The 18,186-nt window shown below is 39.7% G+C and overlaps 1 protein-coding gene across 1 annotated transcript in view; it reads right to left on the minus strand.

Moving 5' to 3' along the window:
* Positions 1-18,186, minus strand: part of GHR (growth hormone receptor) — a 223,299-nt gene that overhangs the window by 27,563 nt on the left and 177,550 nt on the right. The window contains exon 4 of the mRNA XM_007950522.2: positions 14,832-14,961. Coding sequence (XP_007948713.2) covers positions 14,832-14,961 — 130 coding nt within the window. The remainder of the gene's footprint in view (positions 1-14,831; positions 14,962-18,186) is intronic.

An 18,186-nucleotide genomic window follows, 5' to 3' on the forward strand; every position in this document is an offset into this window, starting at 1 on the left:
TAGTATGTTATGCCAATTGAGCTTGATGTCCTGTTTGGGGGAGTTTCTGATGCCTCAAACTCCTTTCAGTGCTCCTGATTATTTTCCTTAATTATATAATGAGCCATGAGAACATTTCAAATATGTGGCTATCTAGGTGATATTTTAGGAGCTTTGGTGGCATGGTGCCTAAGGCATTTGACTGCTAACCAGGAGGCTGGTGGTTCACACCCACCAGCCACTCCTCAGAAAGAAGATTGGGCGATCTATTTCCATAGCGATACCACCTCAGAAACCCAAGGAGGGGTCCCTATGAGTCTAACTCGATGGCAATGAGTTTGGTTTTGGTTTGGTTTAGGTGATATTTATGGAAAATAGGGCTTATAGCTTTCCCCTTCATCATTAAGAAGAAAAAAGGTATAAATTCAGAAATTTAAAAATCTTTCCAAGCCCAGAAAGCATTTTTCTTTAGAATTTTATAAATAGGAACAAACATTTAATTACAGTATCAAAAAGAAAGTAAAATAATAATGGCTGAATTGAATCCATATCTTTGCTTGTCAGTTCCTTTCTGGGTTTATCAGTAAACTGTAAAGTTCATTTTTTCTATATCTTGGATGGGATAAATAAAAACAAATGAACAAACAAAACAAATCATAGAGGATAAGTAGATACCTGGAAAACACTGATAAGTCAGAAAAGCTCTGTCTCCACATTTATCTTTTGCCATAGTGTTATTCACATCCACCCTACTCTATGGAAAATATCACTCTTCCACGTGACTTGAAAGACCAGCAGGTTGTGTACTGAATGGCGACGAGATGCCAGAGAATTTTCTGTGGAAGAACATCAGAGTTTGGGGAAAGGCAATTCCCTGATCAGCTGTCATGGGGTCCTGGACAATAATGCAGGGCAATCAAAAGAGATCAGGCTCAAGACCACTCCAGACGAAACAGCAGACATGTGACAGGATATGTCAGTCTCTCCAAAATCCCATCCCATCTGTCTGACTGACTGAATGAGTGACTTTAGTAAATCGTTTTCTAGTGCCTACTACATATATCAGGTGGAGACCCTTGGTGATGCAAGGGTTAATGTGCTTAGCTGCCACATTCTAAGTAATGACTGCTGACACAGTTAGGCTAAGTGCTCATAGGTAGTGCTCATTAGAATCCCTAAGAGTTTAAAAGACAGATTGTGTTCTCTGGCTGATCATGGAAAGCTTTAAGGTAGAGGTGATTTTAGCAATCTTGAAGGATGACAATAGGGAGAGGAAGGGAGACAACAGAATAAATAAAAGGCATTGAGGTAAGGAAAGATACATATAAGTGTAGTGAGGGAAGCAAGGGGCAGTGGAATGATATGGAAGAACTTTCTTAAATTAAAATTGCTACTTTGGTGGAGTAACTGATTATCTCCTTATATGTATACATATTCACTGGGAGCTCTGGTAGCATAGTGCCTAAGGCACTTGACTGCTAACCAGAAGGCTGGTGGTTCAAACCCACTGGTCACTCCTCAGAAGGAAGTGTGGACAATCTACTTCTATAGTGGTACTGCCTCAGAAACCCAAGGAGGGGTTGCTATGAGTCAGGTGCGACTCGATGGCACATAACAACAACAGCAACAATATATATATGCATATCCTATTAGCTGAGAATAGCATTTATAGGTCAAGGGGACATAAAGCCATGCAATCTGTCTGAGAAGAAGGTTAGGGATGACACAGTGCAGGCAGAGGTGCTTGGGGCTGGCAGGCATTAGTGTGGCGGTTCGGGAACAGGGTCCTTTTCAGGATGAGCACTGGGCAGAGGTGAGGACGCTGGGCAGCACAGTGAGGAGGCTGTGGAGAAGGTAGGGGCCGGAAGGAAGGGATGAAGGGCTAGGAGAAGACACACTTTCCAGCCTGTTTCTCAGGCTGGTCTGTTAAACACTAGGAAGAAACTTGTACGGTATCAGTGGGTCCTCCAGACTGCTGCTCATCAGCTTTAGGAAAGAACTTGGGATTAAGATGGCAGAGACACCAGGGTGTAAGACAGCATGCTATTGTTTAAATGCTAGCTGAGATTTTAGAAAGTTGCATCTTTGATGGGAAAAATAAGTAGGAATATGACAGAAGAAAGGTGAAATTGTATGTGTACGTGTGTATATTTAGAGCAGCAGAAGAAGGTAAAAGAGTAAGAATAGGTGGCTCATTGGATGATTTTCACCATGGCTGATTTTATCTTGACTTTCAAATCAGAGTGTATTAAACACAATGGCTTAACAAGAAAGAATTATACTTTCATATGTTGTGTTGTTGTTAGATGCCACCAAGTCAGATAAGGAATGAGGGATATCATTGTTTATAACAGTATAGCCAAAAACCAAAGCCACTGCCAACGAGTTTATTTCTACTAATAGAAACCCCATAGAAAAAAGTAGAACTACCTCATAGGTTTGCAACCAACCAACAACCAACTCACTGCCATTGAGTCGGATCTGACTCATAGCGACCCCTCCTTGGGTTTTGAGGCAGTATTTCTATGGAAGTAGATTGCCCAATCTTCCTTCTGAGGAGTGGCTGATGGGTTTGAACCACCAGCCTTCTGGTTAGTAGTCAAATGCCTTAGGCACTAAGCCACCAGAGCTCCCCCATAGGGTTTCCAAGGATGTAAATCTTTATGGAAGCAGACCACCACATCCTTCTCCCATGGAGCATCTGGTGGGTTTGAACCACCAACATTTTGATAAGCAGCTGAGCATTTTAACCACTTTATAGGGGATATCAAATGTACTTAGGATCATTGATATTATTCAAGTGAGAAAACTTGAAATTTTAAAATGTTCTGAAGGGCCAAGACTTAGCAGGCCTTGATTTGGAATGGGGAGGTTAGCTCTGCTGTTTCACATGGTTTCTTAGCTCTGGCATGTCAGTAGCCCGGTGTCCGTGGGGACTGTGTGGAAAAACTATGCTTAGATTATCCCAAATCCACTAGCTTCACCAGACAAACAACTTAAGCACTTATCTTAAGCATGATAGCTCAGGGATAGCTTGATAAAAAACACAACTCCCAACTCCTTCTTCATTAACCAAACTTGAATTTTATTTTAAACAAATACTTAAAACTTATCTATTAAACTATTATATTTACACACAGAAAAACCAAATAGACTCATGAAATAGATACACTGTTGGCTGCCTACGCTGGGGTGAATCTCTATATAGGTGACCAAGGCCAATTCAGGGAAGATGAGCGCCTCTTCTCTTTCTTCCCTTAGCGAAATGTTTTAGCTTTGCTCCCAGACAGTCTAATGAAATAGAACAGAGAGCAGTAGAAAAAGACTAACAATAAAAAATATCAGAATAAAGATCAGAAGAAATACTTTCCACTACAGGTAACCAACTGGAAAAGAAATAACATAAATAAAACATCATTTATGTGTTAAGGACAACTGTTTTTATTACATACAACTCATGGATTTTAGGCTTAAAATTTAATCTTTTTCTTCGGAAAAAAAAAGGAAACAATGCCCCCCCCCCTTCCCCCTTTTAATTCCTCCCACAAATTTGCATTCACAGTGAGCCTTTTAAAAAAGACCATGATAATTTTTGTGGTGGGGCAGCAGAAATGGAGGGGGACACATCCTTAGTGACTAAGGGTTCACTTACCCATGTTCTTATAAGTCATTTGCATGCAAAGGACCAAGAGCTCAGCATCCCTGACATGTTTCCCAGAGCCTATTCTTGCCACGCTTGTGATTTGCATTCATGCTGAGTCCCCTCCAAGCTCAGAGCCTGAATTTGGCATGGTCTCCATCCCAGGGGCTGCAGAGAACTGTTCAGAATCAGCTTCCCTACCAGAGTGTGGCTGCCTCTCTGCCAGCTGACCTGGCAGGAAGCAGAGCCAAGCAAAGCCTGTGACTGCTTTTGGCTCTGTGCCATTTCTGTCCTGTTGATAGCCCAGCCCCATTGTATTTAAATTCAGTAAATACCAAGACCAGGCCAGAGAGCTGAAAGCTCAATACACAGCCCTTTTTCTGTGCCCTCCTGCCTCCACAGTCCGGTTAGGAATGAATACAATCATGTCACCATTTTGTGCATCAGGGACGGGGAAGCAAGATTCTATGGAAACTGAATTCTAAGTCACAATGACAAGAGTCAGAAAGTACATGCGTATTGTTATCTTTGTGTAAGTTGGCAGTGAGAAGTCTACTGCAGGTGTACACTAATCAGTGAAGTCTAGTCCTACTATCTCTCACTTCTTCAATTCTACCCTTCCAAGACAGACTGGACTATGGGCTGTGCCATTTTGGCTTGCTGTTGTTGTTAGGTACCAGAGAGTCGACTTCAACTCACAGCAACCCCATACACAACAGAACGAAACATTTCCCAGTCTTATGCCACCACTACAATAATTGCTGTATTTGACCCATTTGTAGCCACTGTGTCATCTATCTCATTGAGAGTCTTCCTCTTACTTTACCAAGCATGATGTTCTTTTCTAGGGACTGGTCCCTCCTGATAACATGTCCAAAGTAAGCAAGATGAAGTCTCACTATTCTCACCTCTTAGGGGCATTAGGGCTAAGAATTTTCCAAGAAAGATTTGTTCATTCTTCTGGTAGTCCATGGTTTATTTAATAGCTCTAAAAACATCACAATTCAAATGTATCACTTCTTCTTTGGTCTTCCTTATTCAATGCCCAGCTTTCTCATGCATATGAAGTGATTGAAAATACCATGGCTTGAGTCAGGTGCACCTTAGGCATCAAATAAACATCCCTACTTTATAACACTTAAAAGAAGTATTTTGCAGCAGATTTGCCCAATGTAACATGTCATTTGATTTCTTGACTGCTGCTTCCATGGACATTGATTGTGGATCTAAGTAAAATGAAATCCTTGACAACTTTAGTATTTTCTCTGTATATCATGATGTTGCTTATTAGTTCAGTTGTGATTATTTTTGTTTTCTTTATGTTGAAGTGAAATTCATACTGCAGATTGTAGTCTTTGATCTCTATCAGTAAATGCTTAAAGTCCTCTTCATTCGCAGCAAGCAAGGTTGTGTCACCTGCATATCACAGGTTGTCTTCCAACCCTCATGCCAAATTCTTCTTTATATAGTCAAGTGTCTCAGATTATTTGCTCAGCATATAGATTAAATTAGCATGGCTAAAGGATACAACCCTGATGCACACCCTTCCTGATTTTAAACCATGCAGTATCCCACTCAACCCAGGATGACACACCCACATACTCTATGGTAATACATCCCTTAGAGCAACAGACCATGGGACACCACAGGACCAACATTCAAATTGAGGAAATGTAGGACAAACAGGAGTGTATAAATATGAGGGGCACAGGGGGAAGGTTACAGGGTAGGGAGGGGAGGACATTGGGTTAGGGTTGGGCATGGTAAATGGGGAGTGAAACTAAATGTATGCATTATGTTGAATGTAAAACAAGCTCTTAAAAAAGAAAGAAAGAAAGAAAGAAAGAAAGAAAGACAGACAGACATGGATTTGGGAGCCAGTTAATTGTGTGATAGGCACATTTTTTCATGCCTGTCTGTCTTATTTTTCCTATAAAATGAGGATTTTGAAATAAATGACTTCTAGAGTCTCTTAAAATTATGAAATTCAACTCTTCTACTCAGTTTTTTTTTTAAATTCCTTCCACTTATTAATGCACCATAATTATAATTTAGGATCCCAAGCTGAAATGTAGGACTGAGTGAAAGGGATTTGTTGAATTGAAATTACTAGGGTGACCATAGATTAATAAGAATACACTAGATAATTTAAGGGCAATTTAAATAATCAATCAGACAAAGAAGCTAATTATCCCAAGTGTCTCTAATCAAAGACAATTCTACTTTTTAATCATCTATATTGCACTCTACATTCATCACATGGCATGGATGGCCTGCTTCAGTCTGAATCTTTTTGGAGAGAAGATTGTAGTGGATCTGGCCAAGGCACTGAAATGCTGATGTGGAATGCAGAAGTCTCATCATCACCAATTACTATGGCTTTCATCTCTTTTAGCATGGTCAAAAGATACAAAACAGCAGCAACAAAAAAACTACCCAATGGTAACACCCTCCATCCCTAGCACTACAGACAGAAGAAAAATACTGTGCTTCATAAATAGTAAATTTGCTTTTTAAATCACATAGCCCACATGGAAATTTTTGTTCCCTCAACTCAAGTGTTTGAGGTTGGAATCTGAAAGCTCAGAGGGTTCATCAAAACTACAGACACTTGGAGAGCTATAGGTCTAACATGAATAAACATGGATAAACTCTGGCTACTAAGAACGATCTGAAGAACTCACATTTTCATCTTCACGTAAAAATGTAGACTTGTGCCTAAGTTTATAATCACGGTACTGTGGCCATGTCCGAATATAGAGAAGTCCTAGAGTAACAGAATATCATATCAGTATTTCTTTAACCTATGGGTTCTGGTGGCATAGTGGTTAAAGCATTCAGCTGCTAACAAAAAGTCCGGTGGTTTGAACTCACCAGCCACTTCACAGGAGAAAGAGGGGGCAGTTTGCTTCCATAAAGATTTACAGCCTTAATAACCTGACATGGCAGTTCTACTCTGTCCTACAGGGTCTGTATGAGTCAGAGTCCACTCAGTGGCAGTGGGTTTTGCTTTAATACAGATGATAGAGTTTACTAGGAATTTAGAAAAGAGATGAGGTATGGACCCTTCTTCAGGGAGATCAAAGTCTAGTCCCTCCCTTCCTATATCTTTTCATATGCAGCTAAATTAAAACCAATTGATAGTTTCTATTTTTTGCCTGGGAATCTCCTTAGTCAGGGTAACAAATTCATTAGTGTTTCAGTATCTGTTGCTGTATGTTTTCATTGTTGTTAGGTGCTGTCAAGTTGGCTCCAACTCATAGCAGTCCTATGTATAACAGAATGAAACACCATCTGGCCCTGTGCCATCTTCACAGTCCTTGCTGTGTGTGATGGTTGTTTGTATGTCAATTTGGCTGGGCCTGGTTGAGTGGCTGGGCAGCTGGATGTAGTATTCCCCATGATGAGATGGTAATGAACTTCATGCTGGAATCTACTGGGAGCAGCTGAGTAGCTGCCTTTGGGTATGTGGGCTGCTTCCTGTATATAAGGAGAAGCTTTAAAAATAGTCTCTAGCCTATGGCACGCTTGGACCCTGCATGTAGCTGTGTCATTGCTCACCAGCCTACTATGCTCTGCCGACCTTGGGACTTACATTGGACTTAAGTTAATGGCCTGCCATATGGTTTGGTGACATCAGGACTGTGTCTTTTTACTTGTCAACCTTGAGGCTTCTCAGCCTCAGCAGCCAGCAGCTATCTGAGTGAAGAAACACCTCTAGCTCCAGTGGGCCAGGAGCAGGAGGCAAAGCTGGACCCCAAGGTTGAAGGGCTTTCACCTAGCTCCTAGAGCCTGGCACTTTGAACTTGGACTTAAAGCCTCCAAATTTAAGAATAAACTCCTGTTTGTTAAGGCCATCCCATTTGTGGTATATTCCTGTCAGAGCGGCACTAGGTAACCATAACACTGTGCTTGAGCCCATAGTTGCAATCACTGTGTCAATCCATCTCCTTTAGGGTCTTCCCCTTTTTAGCTAATCCTCTATTTTATGAAGCATGATATCCTTCTCTAGGAACTGGTCCCTTCTGACAACGTGACCAAAGTAGGTGAGACAAAGTCTGGCCATTCTCACTTCCAGTTGCACTATTCCAGGAAAGAATTTTTTATCCTTTGGCAGTCCATGGTACATCCTTCGCCAACACCACAACTCAAAAGTGTCAACTCTTCTTTGGTCTTCCTTATTCATTATCCAGCTTTCACATGCATATGAGGTGACTGAAAATACCATGGCTTGCTTAGGTTAGGTGCGCCTTAGTCTTCAAAGTGAAATCTTTGCTCTTCAGCACTTGAAAGAGGTCTTTTGCAGCAGATTTGCCTAATGTAATACAACATCTGATTTCCTAACTGCTGCTTCCTTGGGTTTAATTATGGATCCAAGGAAAATAAAATTCTTGACAACTTTAACCTTTTCTCTGTTTATCTTGCGGTTTCTTATAGATCCAGTTGTGGGGATTTTTGTTTTCTTTATGTTGAGGTGTAATCCATAATGAAGACTAGTCTTTGATCTTCATCAATAAGTGCTTCAAGTCATCTTTACTTTTGGCAAGCAAGGCTGTGTCAATCTGCACATGGAAGGTTGTTGATAAATTTTCCTTCAATCTTAATGCTGCATTCTTCTTCATACAGTCCAGCTTCCTGCGTTATGTGGTCAGCATACAGACTGAATAAATATGGTGAAAGGATACCACCCTGATGCACACCTTTCCTGATTTTAAATCATGCAGCATCTCCTTGTTCTGGCTTTTGGTCTATTTATAGATTCCTTATAAATACAATTAAATGTTCTGGAATTAAGCGTTCAGCTCTTTCATTTAATCATTTCTTCCATTTGCTTTAGCTACTCTCTGTTTAAGAGCAAGTTTCAGAGTTTTTTTTCTGACATCTATTTTGATCTTTTTATCATTTCCTATCTTTTTAATGACCTGCATTCTTCATGTATGATGTTCTTGATTTCATTCTACAACTCATCTCATCTTCAGTCATTGGTGTTCAATGTGTCAAATCTATTCTCCAGATGGTCTCTAAATTCAGGTGGGATATAATCATGGTCATATCTTGGATCTCATGGACCTGCTTTAATTTTCTTCAGCTTCAACTTGAACTTGCATATGAACAATTGATGGTCTGTTCCACAGCCAGCTCCTGGCCTTGTTTTGACTGATGACTGAGAGTTTCTCCATTTTCTCTTTCCAAAGATGTAGATAACCTGATTCCTGTGTATTCAATCTGGCAAGTTCCATGTGTACAGTCACCATTTATATTGTTGGAAAAAGGTATTTGCAATGAATAAGTGATCTTGCAAAATTCTTTCATGTGATTTACATTGTCATTTCCAAGACCAAGGCCATATTTTCCAACTACCGAAGATTCTTCATTTCCAAATTTTGCATTCCAATCACCAGTAACTACCAATACATCTTGATTGCATGTTTCATCAATTTCAGACTGCAGAAGTTGGTAAAATTCTTCAATTTCTTCATCATTAGCTTTAGTAGTTGATGTGTAAATTTGAATAGTAGTTGTATTAACTGTTCTTCCTTATAGGCATATGGATATTATCCTACCACTGACTGCCTTGATAGATTAAATAGATCTCAAAATGTTCTGTTTGATGATGAATGTGATGTGTGTCTCTTCAATTTGTCATTCCCAGCATAGTAGACCTTATGAATGTCTGATTCAAAATGATCCCAGTCCATTTCAGCTCACTAATGCCTAGAATATTAATCTTTATGGGTTCCATTTCATTTTTGACAACTTCCATTTTTCCTAGACTCATACTTTGTATATTCCAGGTTCTGATGATTAATGAATGTTTGCAGCTGCTTCTTCCCATTTGAGTCATGCTACATCAGCAAATGAAGGTCCCCAAAATTTTACTCCGTCCCTATCATTAAGGTTGATTCTACTTTGATGATTCAGCTTTCCCCCAATTGTATTTTGAGTCCAACCTGAGAGGCTCACCTTCCAACACTATATGAGATAACGTTCCACTGCTATTAATAATGTTTTCAGTTGCTAATTTTTTCAAAAGTAGATTGCCAGGTCCTTCTTCTCAGTCTATCATAGTCTGGAAACTCCTCTGAGACCTGTCCACCATGAGTGACCCTGCCAATATTTGAAGTATAGATGGCATATCTCCCAGTATCACAGCAACAAGCCACCAAAATATGAGAAACTGACAGATCAGTGGTAGGTACTTGGGCTAAGTTATTAAAAATAGTTATATTTTTATAAGGAAAATATTTTATTGACAAAACACAAAATAATGATTTCCCAAGTTTGAGTTGGCATTTAATCATGATACTTTAGACGTCTAAGGGTCTAAGGATGTGACAATTTTTTTCTCCTTGGAATCTCAAACTCTCCTAGTACACACACTAATGACATTCTTCTGAAGATGACCAAGATATTCCCTCCAACTGGTCAAACTTTCACCGATATCCCTTAGTACAGAGCCTGGGTTAGAACTGGGGATGCTGAAAGATATAGAATGTGTGGTAGAGTCTTATAAGCAAAGTTAGGGGTCCTGATGGAAGAGGGTAAAGTGCAAATATATATGACAGTTTCTTATCTTTGGATTTATCTTTTGGCTCAGGTTTAAATTTGGTGAATATGAAGGTAGTGAAAAACATCCTTTTCATAAAGTGAGCCAGCTTATGAGGGTACTTTGCTACTTCTCCAGTTTGTACAGATAACTGTACAAATAATTTATTTTCTGATTTTGATTGAGCAGGTTCTCTGAGCTACTGAAGCAAAAACATGAGAATTCCATCGATAAAATCTCTTTCTCTATTCATTTACAAATGATTTAATCAATTCAATATATATTCAAACATGTTACTAAACATATTTATTTGCTGTCTGAATGCATTTATACAAATCAGCTTTGTGTATTTGCCCCTACCTCTCTATAGGGTCAGCCTTAAAGAAAAAAAAAAAAAAATCCCTTCATCTAATCTGTGTTTTACTTTGGTTTTAGAATCCTTGTGTGTTTTTTGGGGGTGCATCCAAGGCACCTCTTCACACTTAAAAGGTGGATGAGCTCAGTCCTGATTGCTAATTGTGTTGTTGTTACGTGCCATCGAGTTGACTCCAACTCATAGTGACCCTATGTACAACAGAATGAAACACTGCCTGGTCCTGTGCCAGCCTCACAATACTTGCCACATTTGAGCCCACTGTTGCAGTCACTGGGTCGATCTATCTGGTTGAAGGCCTTCCCCTTTTTCACTGACCCTCTGCTTTACCAAGAATGATATCCTTCTCCAGGGAATGGTCCCTTTTGACAACATGACCAGAGTAGGTGAGATGAAGTCTGGCCATTCTCACCTCCAAGGAGAATCCGGCTACACTTCTTCCAGGACAGATTTGTTAGGTCTTCTGGAAGTTCATGGTATTTACAGTACTCTTTGTCAACACCACAACTCAAAAGCATCAACTCTTCTTTGATCTTCCTTATTCATTCATTGTTCAGCTCTCACATGCATATGAGGTGATTAAATATACCATGGCTTGGGTTAGGTGCACCTTACTTGTCAAGAGATATCTTTGCTCTTCATCACTTGAAAGAAGTCTTTTGCAGCAGATTTGCCAAGTGCAATATGTCTTCTGATATCTTGACTGCTGCTTCCACTGCTGTTAATTGTGGATCCAAGTAATATGAAATGTGTGACAACTTTAATCTTTTCTCCATTTATCATGATGCTATTTACTGTTCCAGCTGTGAGGATTTTTGTTTTCTTTATGTTGAGGTATAATCCATACTTCAGACTGTAGTCTTTAATCTTCATCAGTAAGTGCTTCAAGTCATCCTCACTTTCAGCAAACAAAGTTGTGTCATCTGCATATCACAGGTTTTTAATGAGTCTTCCTCTAATCCTGATGCCACATTCTTCTTCATATAGTCCACCTTCTCGGATTATTTGCTCAGCATACAGACTGAATAAGTATGTTGGAAGGATACCACACTGAAGCACTCCCTTCCTGATTTTGAACCATGCAGTATCCCTCTGTTTTGTTTGAATGACAGCCTCCTGGTCTATGTACAAGTTCCTCACGAGCACAATTAAGTGTTCTGGAATTTCCATTCTTCTCAATGTTATCCATAATTTGTTATGATCCACACAATTCAATGCTTTTGCATAGTCAATAAAACAAAAGTAAACATCTTTCTAGTATTCTTTGCTTTCAGCCAAGATCTATCTGACATCAGCAATGATATCCCTTGTTCCATGTCCACTTCTGAATCCAGCTTGCATTTCTGGAAGTTCTCTGTCAATATAGTGCTGCAACTGTTCTTGAATTATCTTCAGTAAGATTTTACTTGCCTGTGATATTAGTGATATTCTTTGATTATTTCCACATTCTGTGGAATCACCTTTCTTTGGAATGGGTACAAATATGGATCTCTTCCAGTCAATTGGACAGGTAGCTATCTTCCAAGTTTCTTGGCATAGACAAGTGAGTTCCTCCCATGCAGCATCCGTTTTTTGAAACATCTCAATGGGTATTCTGTCAATTCCTGGAGCCTTGTTCTTCACCAATTCCTTCACTGAAGCTTCAACTTCTTCCTTCAATACCATTGGTTCTCGATCATATGCCACTTCTGAAATGGATGAACATCAACCAATTCTTTTTGGCACAGTGGCTCTGTGTATTCCTTCCATCTCTTTTTGATGTTCCCTGTATCAATCAATATTTTGCCCATAGAATCTTTTAATATTGTAACTCGAGGCTTGAATTTTCTCTTCACATCTTTCAGCTTGAGCAATGCTGAACGTGTTCTTTCATTTTGGTTTTCTAACTCCAGGTCTTTGCACATTTCATCATAGTAATTGGCTTTGTCTTCTCGAGCTTCTCTTTGAAATCTCTTCAGCTCTTTGTTCTTGTCATTTCTTCCATTTGCTTTAGCTACTCTCTGTCCAAGGGTAAGTTTCAGAGTCTCTTCTGACATCCATTTTGGTCTTTTCTTCCTTTCCTGCCTTTTTAATGACCTTGTACTTTCTTCATGGATAATATTCTTGATGTCATCTCACAGTTCCTCTGTTTTTCAGTCATTAGTGTTCAGTGCATCAAGTCTATTCTTTAGATGGTCTCTCAATTCAGGAGGGATATAACCAAGGCCATATCTTGGCTCTTGTGGACTTGTTTTAATTGTCTTCAGCTTCAATTTGAACTTGCACACGAGCAGTTGATGGTCTGTTTCATAGTCAGCCCCTGGTTTGTTTTGGCTGAAGATATTGAGCTTATCCATCACCTCTTTCCACAGATATAGTCAATCTGATTCCTGTATACTCCATCTGGCAATCTCCACGTTTATAGCTGCCATTTATGTTGTTGAAAAAAGGTATTTGCAATGAAAAAGTTGTTGGTCTTGTAAAATTCTATCATGTTATCTCCAGCATTATTTCTATCACCAAGGCCATATTTTATGACTACTGGTGATTCTTCTTTGTTTCCAACATTTGCATTCTAATCACCAGTGATAATCAACACATCTTGATTGCATGTTGGTTCAGTTTCAGACTGCAGAAGTTGGTAAAAATCTTCAATTTCCTCGTCTTTGGCTTTGGTGGTTGGTGTGTAAATTTGAATAATAGTAGTACTAACTGGTGTTCCTTTTTTTTTCTTGTTATTGTTAGGTGTCATCGAATCATTTCCAACTCATAGCAACCCTATGCACAGCCGAATGAAACACTGCCTGGTCTTGTGCCAGCCTTGTGATACTTGCTATACCTGAGCCTACCATTGTAGTCACTGTGTCAATCCATCTTGTTGAGGGTCTTTGCCTTTTTCATTGACCCTCCACTTTACCAAGCATGATATCCTTTTCCTGGTAGTGGTTCCTTCTGACAACATGACCAAAGTAGATGAGACGAAGTCTGGCCATTCTTGCTTCCAAGGATCATTTCAGCTGCAGTTCTTCCAGGACAGATTTGTTAGTCTTTTTAGCAGACCATGGTACTCTTAGCATTCTTGTCCAACACCGCACACAACTTAAAGGCATCAACTCTTCTTTGGTCTTCCTTACTCATTGTCCAACTCTCACATGCATAAGAGGTGATTGAAAATACCATGGGTTGACATAGTAGCTGCTACGATGGGCCCCAACATAGCAACAATTGTGAGGATGATGCAGGATTGGGCAGTGTTTTCTTCTGTTGTATGTAGTGTTGCTATGTGTTGAAATTGACAAATGACACCTAACTGCAACAATTAAACCTTTCTCTAATATATCATCCAACCTCTTTAAACACACTCACACTCACCCACACATTCGCTCACTGTCACTCACATGCACTCATGTATACTTTCACACACACTCTCACATATACTTACACACATACTTTTGCATATACACATTCCACACACACTCCCCACACTCCCCCACATACTTTCATATGCTCACTCTCTCATTTACACTCATGGCCATTCTCACACACATTCACACACATACTTACACTTTCACAAACACTCTCACATATGCCCATACACATGCCTTTATACACACACATGAACTTACACACAACTCACCCTATTTCATATGTTCACTCTCTCATTTACACTCATGACCATTCTCACACACATTCATACATACTTACATAATCACACACACTCTTGACCATACTTTCACACACTCACTCTCTCTCACACTCACATGCACACTCACACACAGTGCTACTCTCTTTTTGGCTTTATTGCTTTTAATAACCTGTGTTACCAGTTGACTTTTTTTTTTAAATTTTCTATTCCCTCTCACTGTAAAGTAATCTCCACAAGACCACAGACTTTATCTATTTCAATCACTGCTATATCTTCTGTGCCTAAAAATAGTAACCAACACATGGTAAAGACTTTATTAATTTTTTTTTAATAAGTCAATGAATAAATATATTTAGGTCACCAAATCACTTACAGACCTACCACAAGGAGCTCTGGTGGTACAGTGGTTAAAGCATTTGGCTGCTAACTAAAAAGACTGGCTCTTCAAAACTACCAGCTGCTCTGCAGGAGAAAGATGAAAGAGTCTGCTTCCATAAAGATTTACAGCCTTGGAAACTCTACAGGGCAATTGTATTCTGTCCCATAGGGTTGCTATAAGTCAGAATCGACTCCATGTCAGTAGGATTTCGTACCACTGTGTACAACTCAGTATAATTTAATCAATAAATCAGTGGATAGAAAAATCAGAATGGCGTGAAGGCTGCACCTTTTGATATAGAACAGCTGTATGGCTCCTGGGCTCCGTAAACTGTGATGAACCCCATCGGTCCAGTGGCATGAAAATGTCTCTAGTTCAGGTGAACGGCACTTGGTGAATTTAGGCTTCCCAGAAGAATCTGCAAAATAAAAAGAAAAGGCAAGGCATGAAATCAGGAGGGTAAGGTATGGTCCTAAAGAAACACATATTTAAAAGGCAAAGAAGAAAGTACTAGGATGGAGCCAGCATATGCTGCATCTAAGAGGTAATGCCAGCATTTGTTTCCTTGGTCCAGTTTCAGAGCTTTTTGCCTACCAGATATTTCTTTGCCAAGTATTATTTCTTAGGACTTCGTGGTAGTTATGTCTCAGCTTGGCTGGGCCTGGTTTTGAGTGGCTGGGCAGCTGGATGTAGTTATTCCCCATGATAAGACTGGCAATCAACTTCATGATGGAATCTACTGTGAGCAGGTGAGGAGCTGCCCTGGGGATGCAGTCTGCATCCAGTATATAAGAAGACACTTTGAGAAAGGTTTTGACTTTTTTGGCATGCTTGGATCGTGTGTGTAGCTGAGTCTTCATTCAGCAGCCTGCCATGTTGTCTGCCAATCCTGGGACTATTTCTGGACTTGAACTAATGGCTTGCCATGTTGTTTAATAATCTTGGGACTGTGCCATTTTACTTGTTGACCTTGGGTTTGTCAGCCTCAGCAGCCAGTAGCTGCCTGAGTAAGAGATGTCTTCAGCTTCAGTGGCCCGGGAGCAAGAGGCAGAGCTGAAGCCCACAGTCAAGGGAGCCTTCACCCAGCCCCTAGAGCTGGCACTTTGAACTCAGACTTCTAGACTCCTAAACTTTAAGAGTAAATCTCTGTTTGTCAAAGCCAAACATTTGTGATATTTTCTGTTAGAGCATCATTAGAGAACAAAACCTGACCTCTTTAAGAAACCAGAGCTAGAGACAAGGATTTGGGTATTTGGTAATTTATTTGGAAGATGATCCCTGGAACTAGAAATGCGGGAATGGAGAGAGTGGGAAGAGAAGAGAGAATAGCTACTAAAGTGTATTATTGAAGTGGCGACTGCAGTGGTCACTTGGGACCCACACTACTAAGGCCCCTTGGAGGAACCATGTACAATGTGCTCCTTCATCTCCTACTGAAGAATAGGAGGCCAGAACATTTACCCATCAACTCCTGTCATCCGTTGGTTGAAGGCTGTGCTGGGGGTGTTAATTGGCATCCACTTCTAGGCTGCTCCTGTACATGAGCTGAGTACTCTTGCCTGCCTTGGGAGAAGCCTAAGCAGACCCTTGAAACGTGCCTAGCACTGTGCATACCAGCACTGCCCACCACGGCTGCACTGAAGTCAGTGGGCCAGCGGGGTGTGGTGTGGAGCATCCACTCCAGAGCCATTTCTACTTTTATAGATTTTTAAAAAAAGCCACTTATATTTGTATTATCTGTAATACAAAGTAGTGGAGAAAGCCTCCTGTGGTTGGTTAGATCTTGGCCAAAATTCCTCTGCATCTATGAAATCTGCAACAGGCAAGTGTGAGGCAAAACAGATTTTCTATATTGATTCTAATTGATCTTCTGACTTCTGTGGCCATTTTGGAGATGGTTAGTTAAATTATTTTTATTTTCCTCATATTTTTTGGCTCCTTATTTACTAATCTTCAATTAAATTGTAAACTTAATATATTTGTCCTCTCATCTAAAACTTTCATTCTTGGCCATTAGGGAGGCTCTTAATCTTGCTGTATCTTTATGAGTACTTTAAAAGATAATTTAAAAATAAACAGCAAGCAAAACAAACACATAAAATTCTTGATTCCAAGTTCCAAGAACATAGCCAAAATATGCTTCTTTTTCTTCTGGCAACAAACTCACAAGGGACAGGAAGTCATAAACCTGTAATTCATCATTCTGCCATTCATTCAACAAATAAACTTGTTAAACCTCTATTTTGTGCCAGGAATTGTTCTAGGCATAGCACAATGAACAAAAGTGACAAAGTCCTGGTCCTCATGAAGTTTCCGTTCTAATAGGGTGTGGGAGATGGGGACCCCATGAAGAAAAATAAGCAAGCTAGAAAGATGATAGGGCTGGGAAACGAGCGTCCTTGTCAATGTGGCAAACAGCAGGTCAGCATCCATTAAGTAGTAAAGAACCTGGAAATGTTACTTTTCCCAATAGCTGAGGCACTGAAACATTACTTTTTGGTCTTTCCAGAAAATTGCTGATATTATTAAGCCACAATTATTTTAATGTCTATAGGCGTGAGGAGGATATTTCACATTCTTTTGCAAAGATAAGAGGAGGAGGAAATGCACCGGATTTGCAACCGAGAGGTTTGAGTTCTAATTCTGGCTCTGCCTGTATTTTAGCCTTGACTTTTCCAAGCCATTTGGGTCTCACTTTCCTTAATAGAAAGGCTGGAATTGATGAGAGCCAAGGCATTCATTCATTCATTCATTTATATTTTTATTGTGATTTAGGTGGAAGTTTACACAGCAAATTCACTTTCCATATAGCAGTTCACAAACACTTTGTCTCATGACATTGACTATAATTTACCACAATGCAACAGCTCCCCTCCCACTTCCTCCCGATAGTTACCTCTTCCCTGTGTCCTTCCCTCCATGTACTCCTGCCCCCTGAGCTGTCTGTCTGTGCACACACAGCTCTTCTATTCTCCCATGATTGTTCTCTCCAAGGAGTTTATCTACCTAGTGTAAATGTTCACCTCATATGCCTGTCTTTTGTTTGGAGAGCCAAGGCATTTTACAACTTCACTTTTACAATTAGGTGGCATATACAGCCATTAACAGTAATGTACAGATGAAAGCATCATTCTGGTATTTGAATTGAAACATCCAGTGAACACTAAATGCAAAACCTATTCATTTCATGTGCCTCTATGATAAGAATAATGAACCCAGCCCCAAAATTTGAAACAGAAAACAAAACAAAACAAAAACCAAAAAACAAAAAATTGCCAACTGGAAAAAATCTAAAACCCAACTTAAAAAAAAAAAAAAACTAATTTGAAACACATTTTACTTGCTTAAACTTTGTATTCTATGTTTATTCTGCTTCCTTTTAAATGTGTATGTATAGAAAGCCCCATATCTTCTTCTCATTTTGAATAAGAAATAGGAAATTCATGGTTGTGGTGCTAATGTGATGAAGTGTGCATCCACACATGGAAACTTGATACAGATGTAGTACAGGAAAGCTATAGTATTTTGTCTTTCTTTGCCTGCTTTTCTTCCCTCTCCCTTCCTTCTTCCTTTTTACCTTGTCTTCCTTGCATCCACATTTTTTCCTTCATTCTTTTATGGCTGAATATGTGATGTTAAGTGC

The sequence above is a fragment of the Orycteropus afer genome, unplaced genomic scaffold, assembly GCF_000298275.1.
Source record: "Orycteropus afer afer isolate SDZICR_OR568_19922 unplaced genomic scaffold, OryAfe1.0 scaffold00275, whole genome shotgun sequence".
NCBI classification, from domain to species: domain Eukaryota; kingdom Metazoa; phylum Chordata; class Mammalia; order Tubulidentata; family Orycteropodidae; genus Orycteropus; species Orycteropus afer.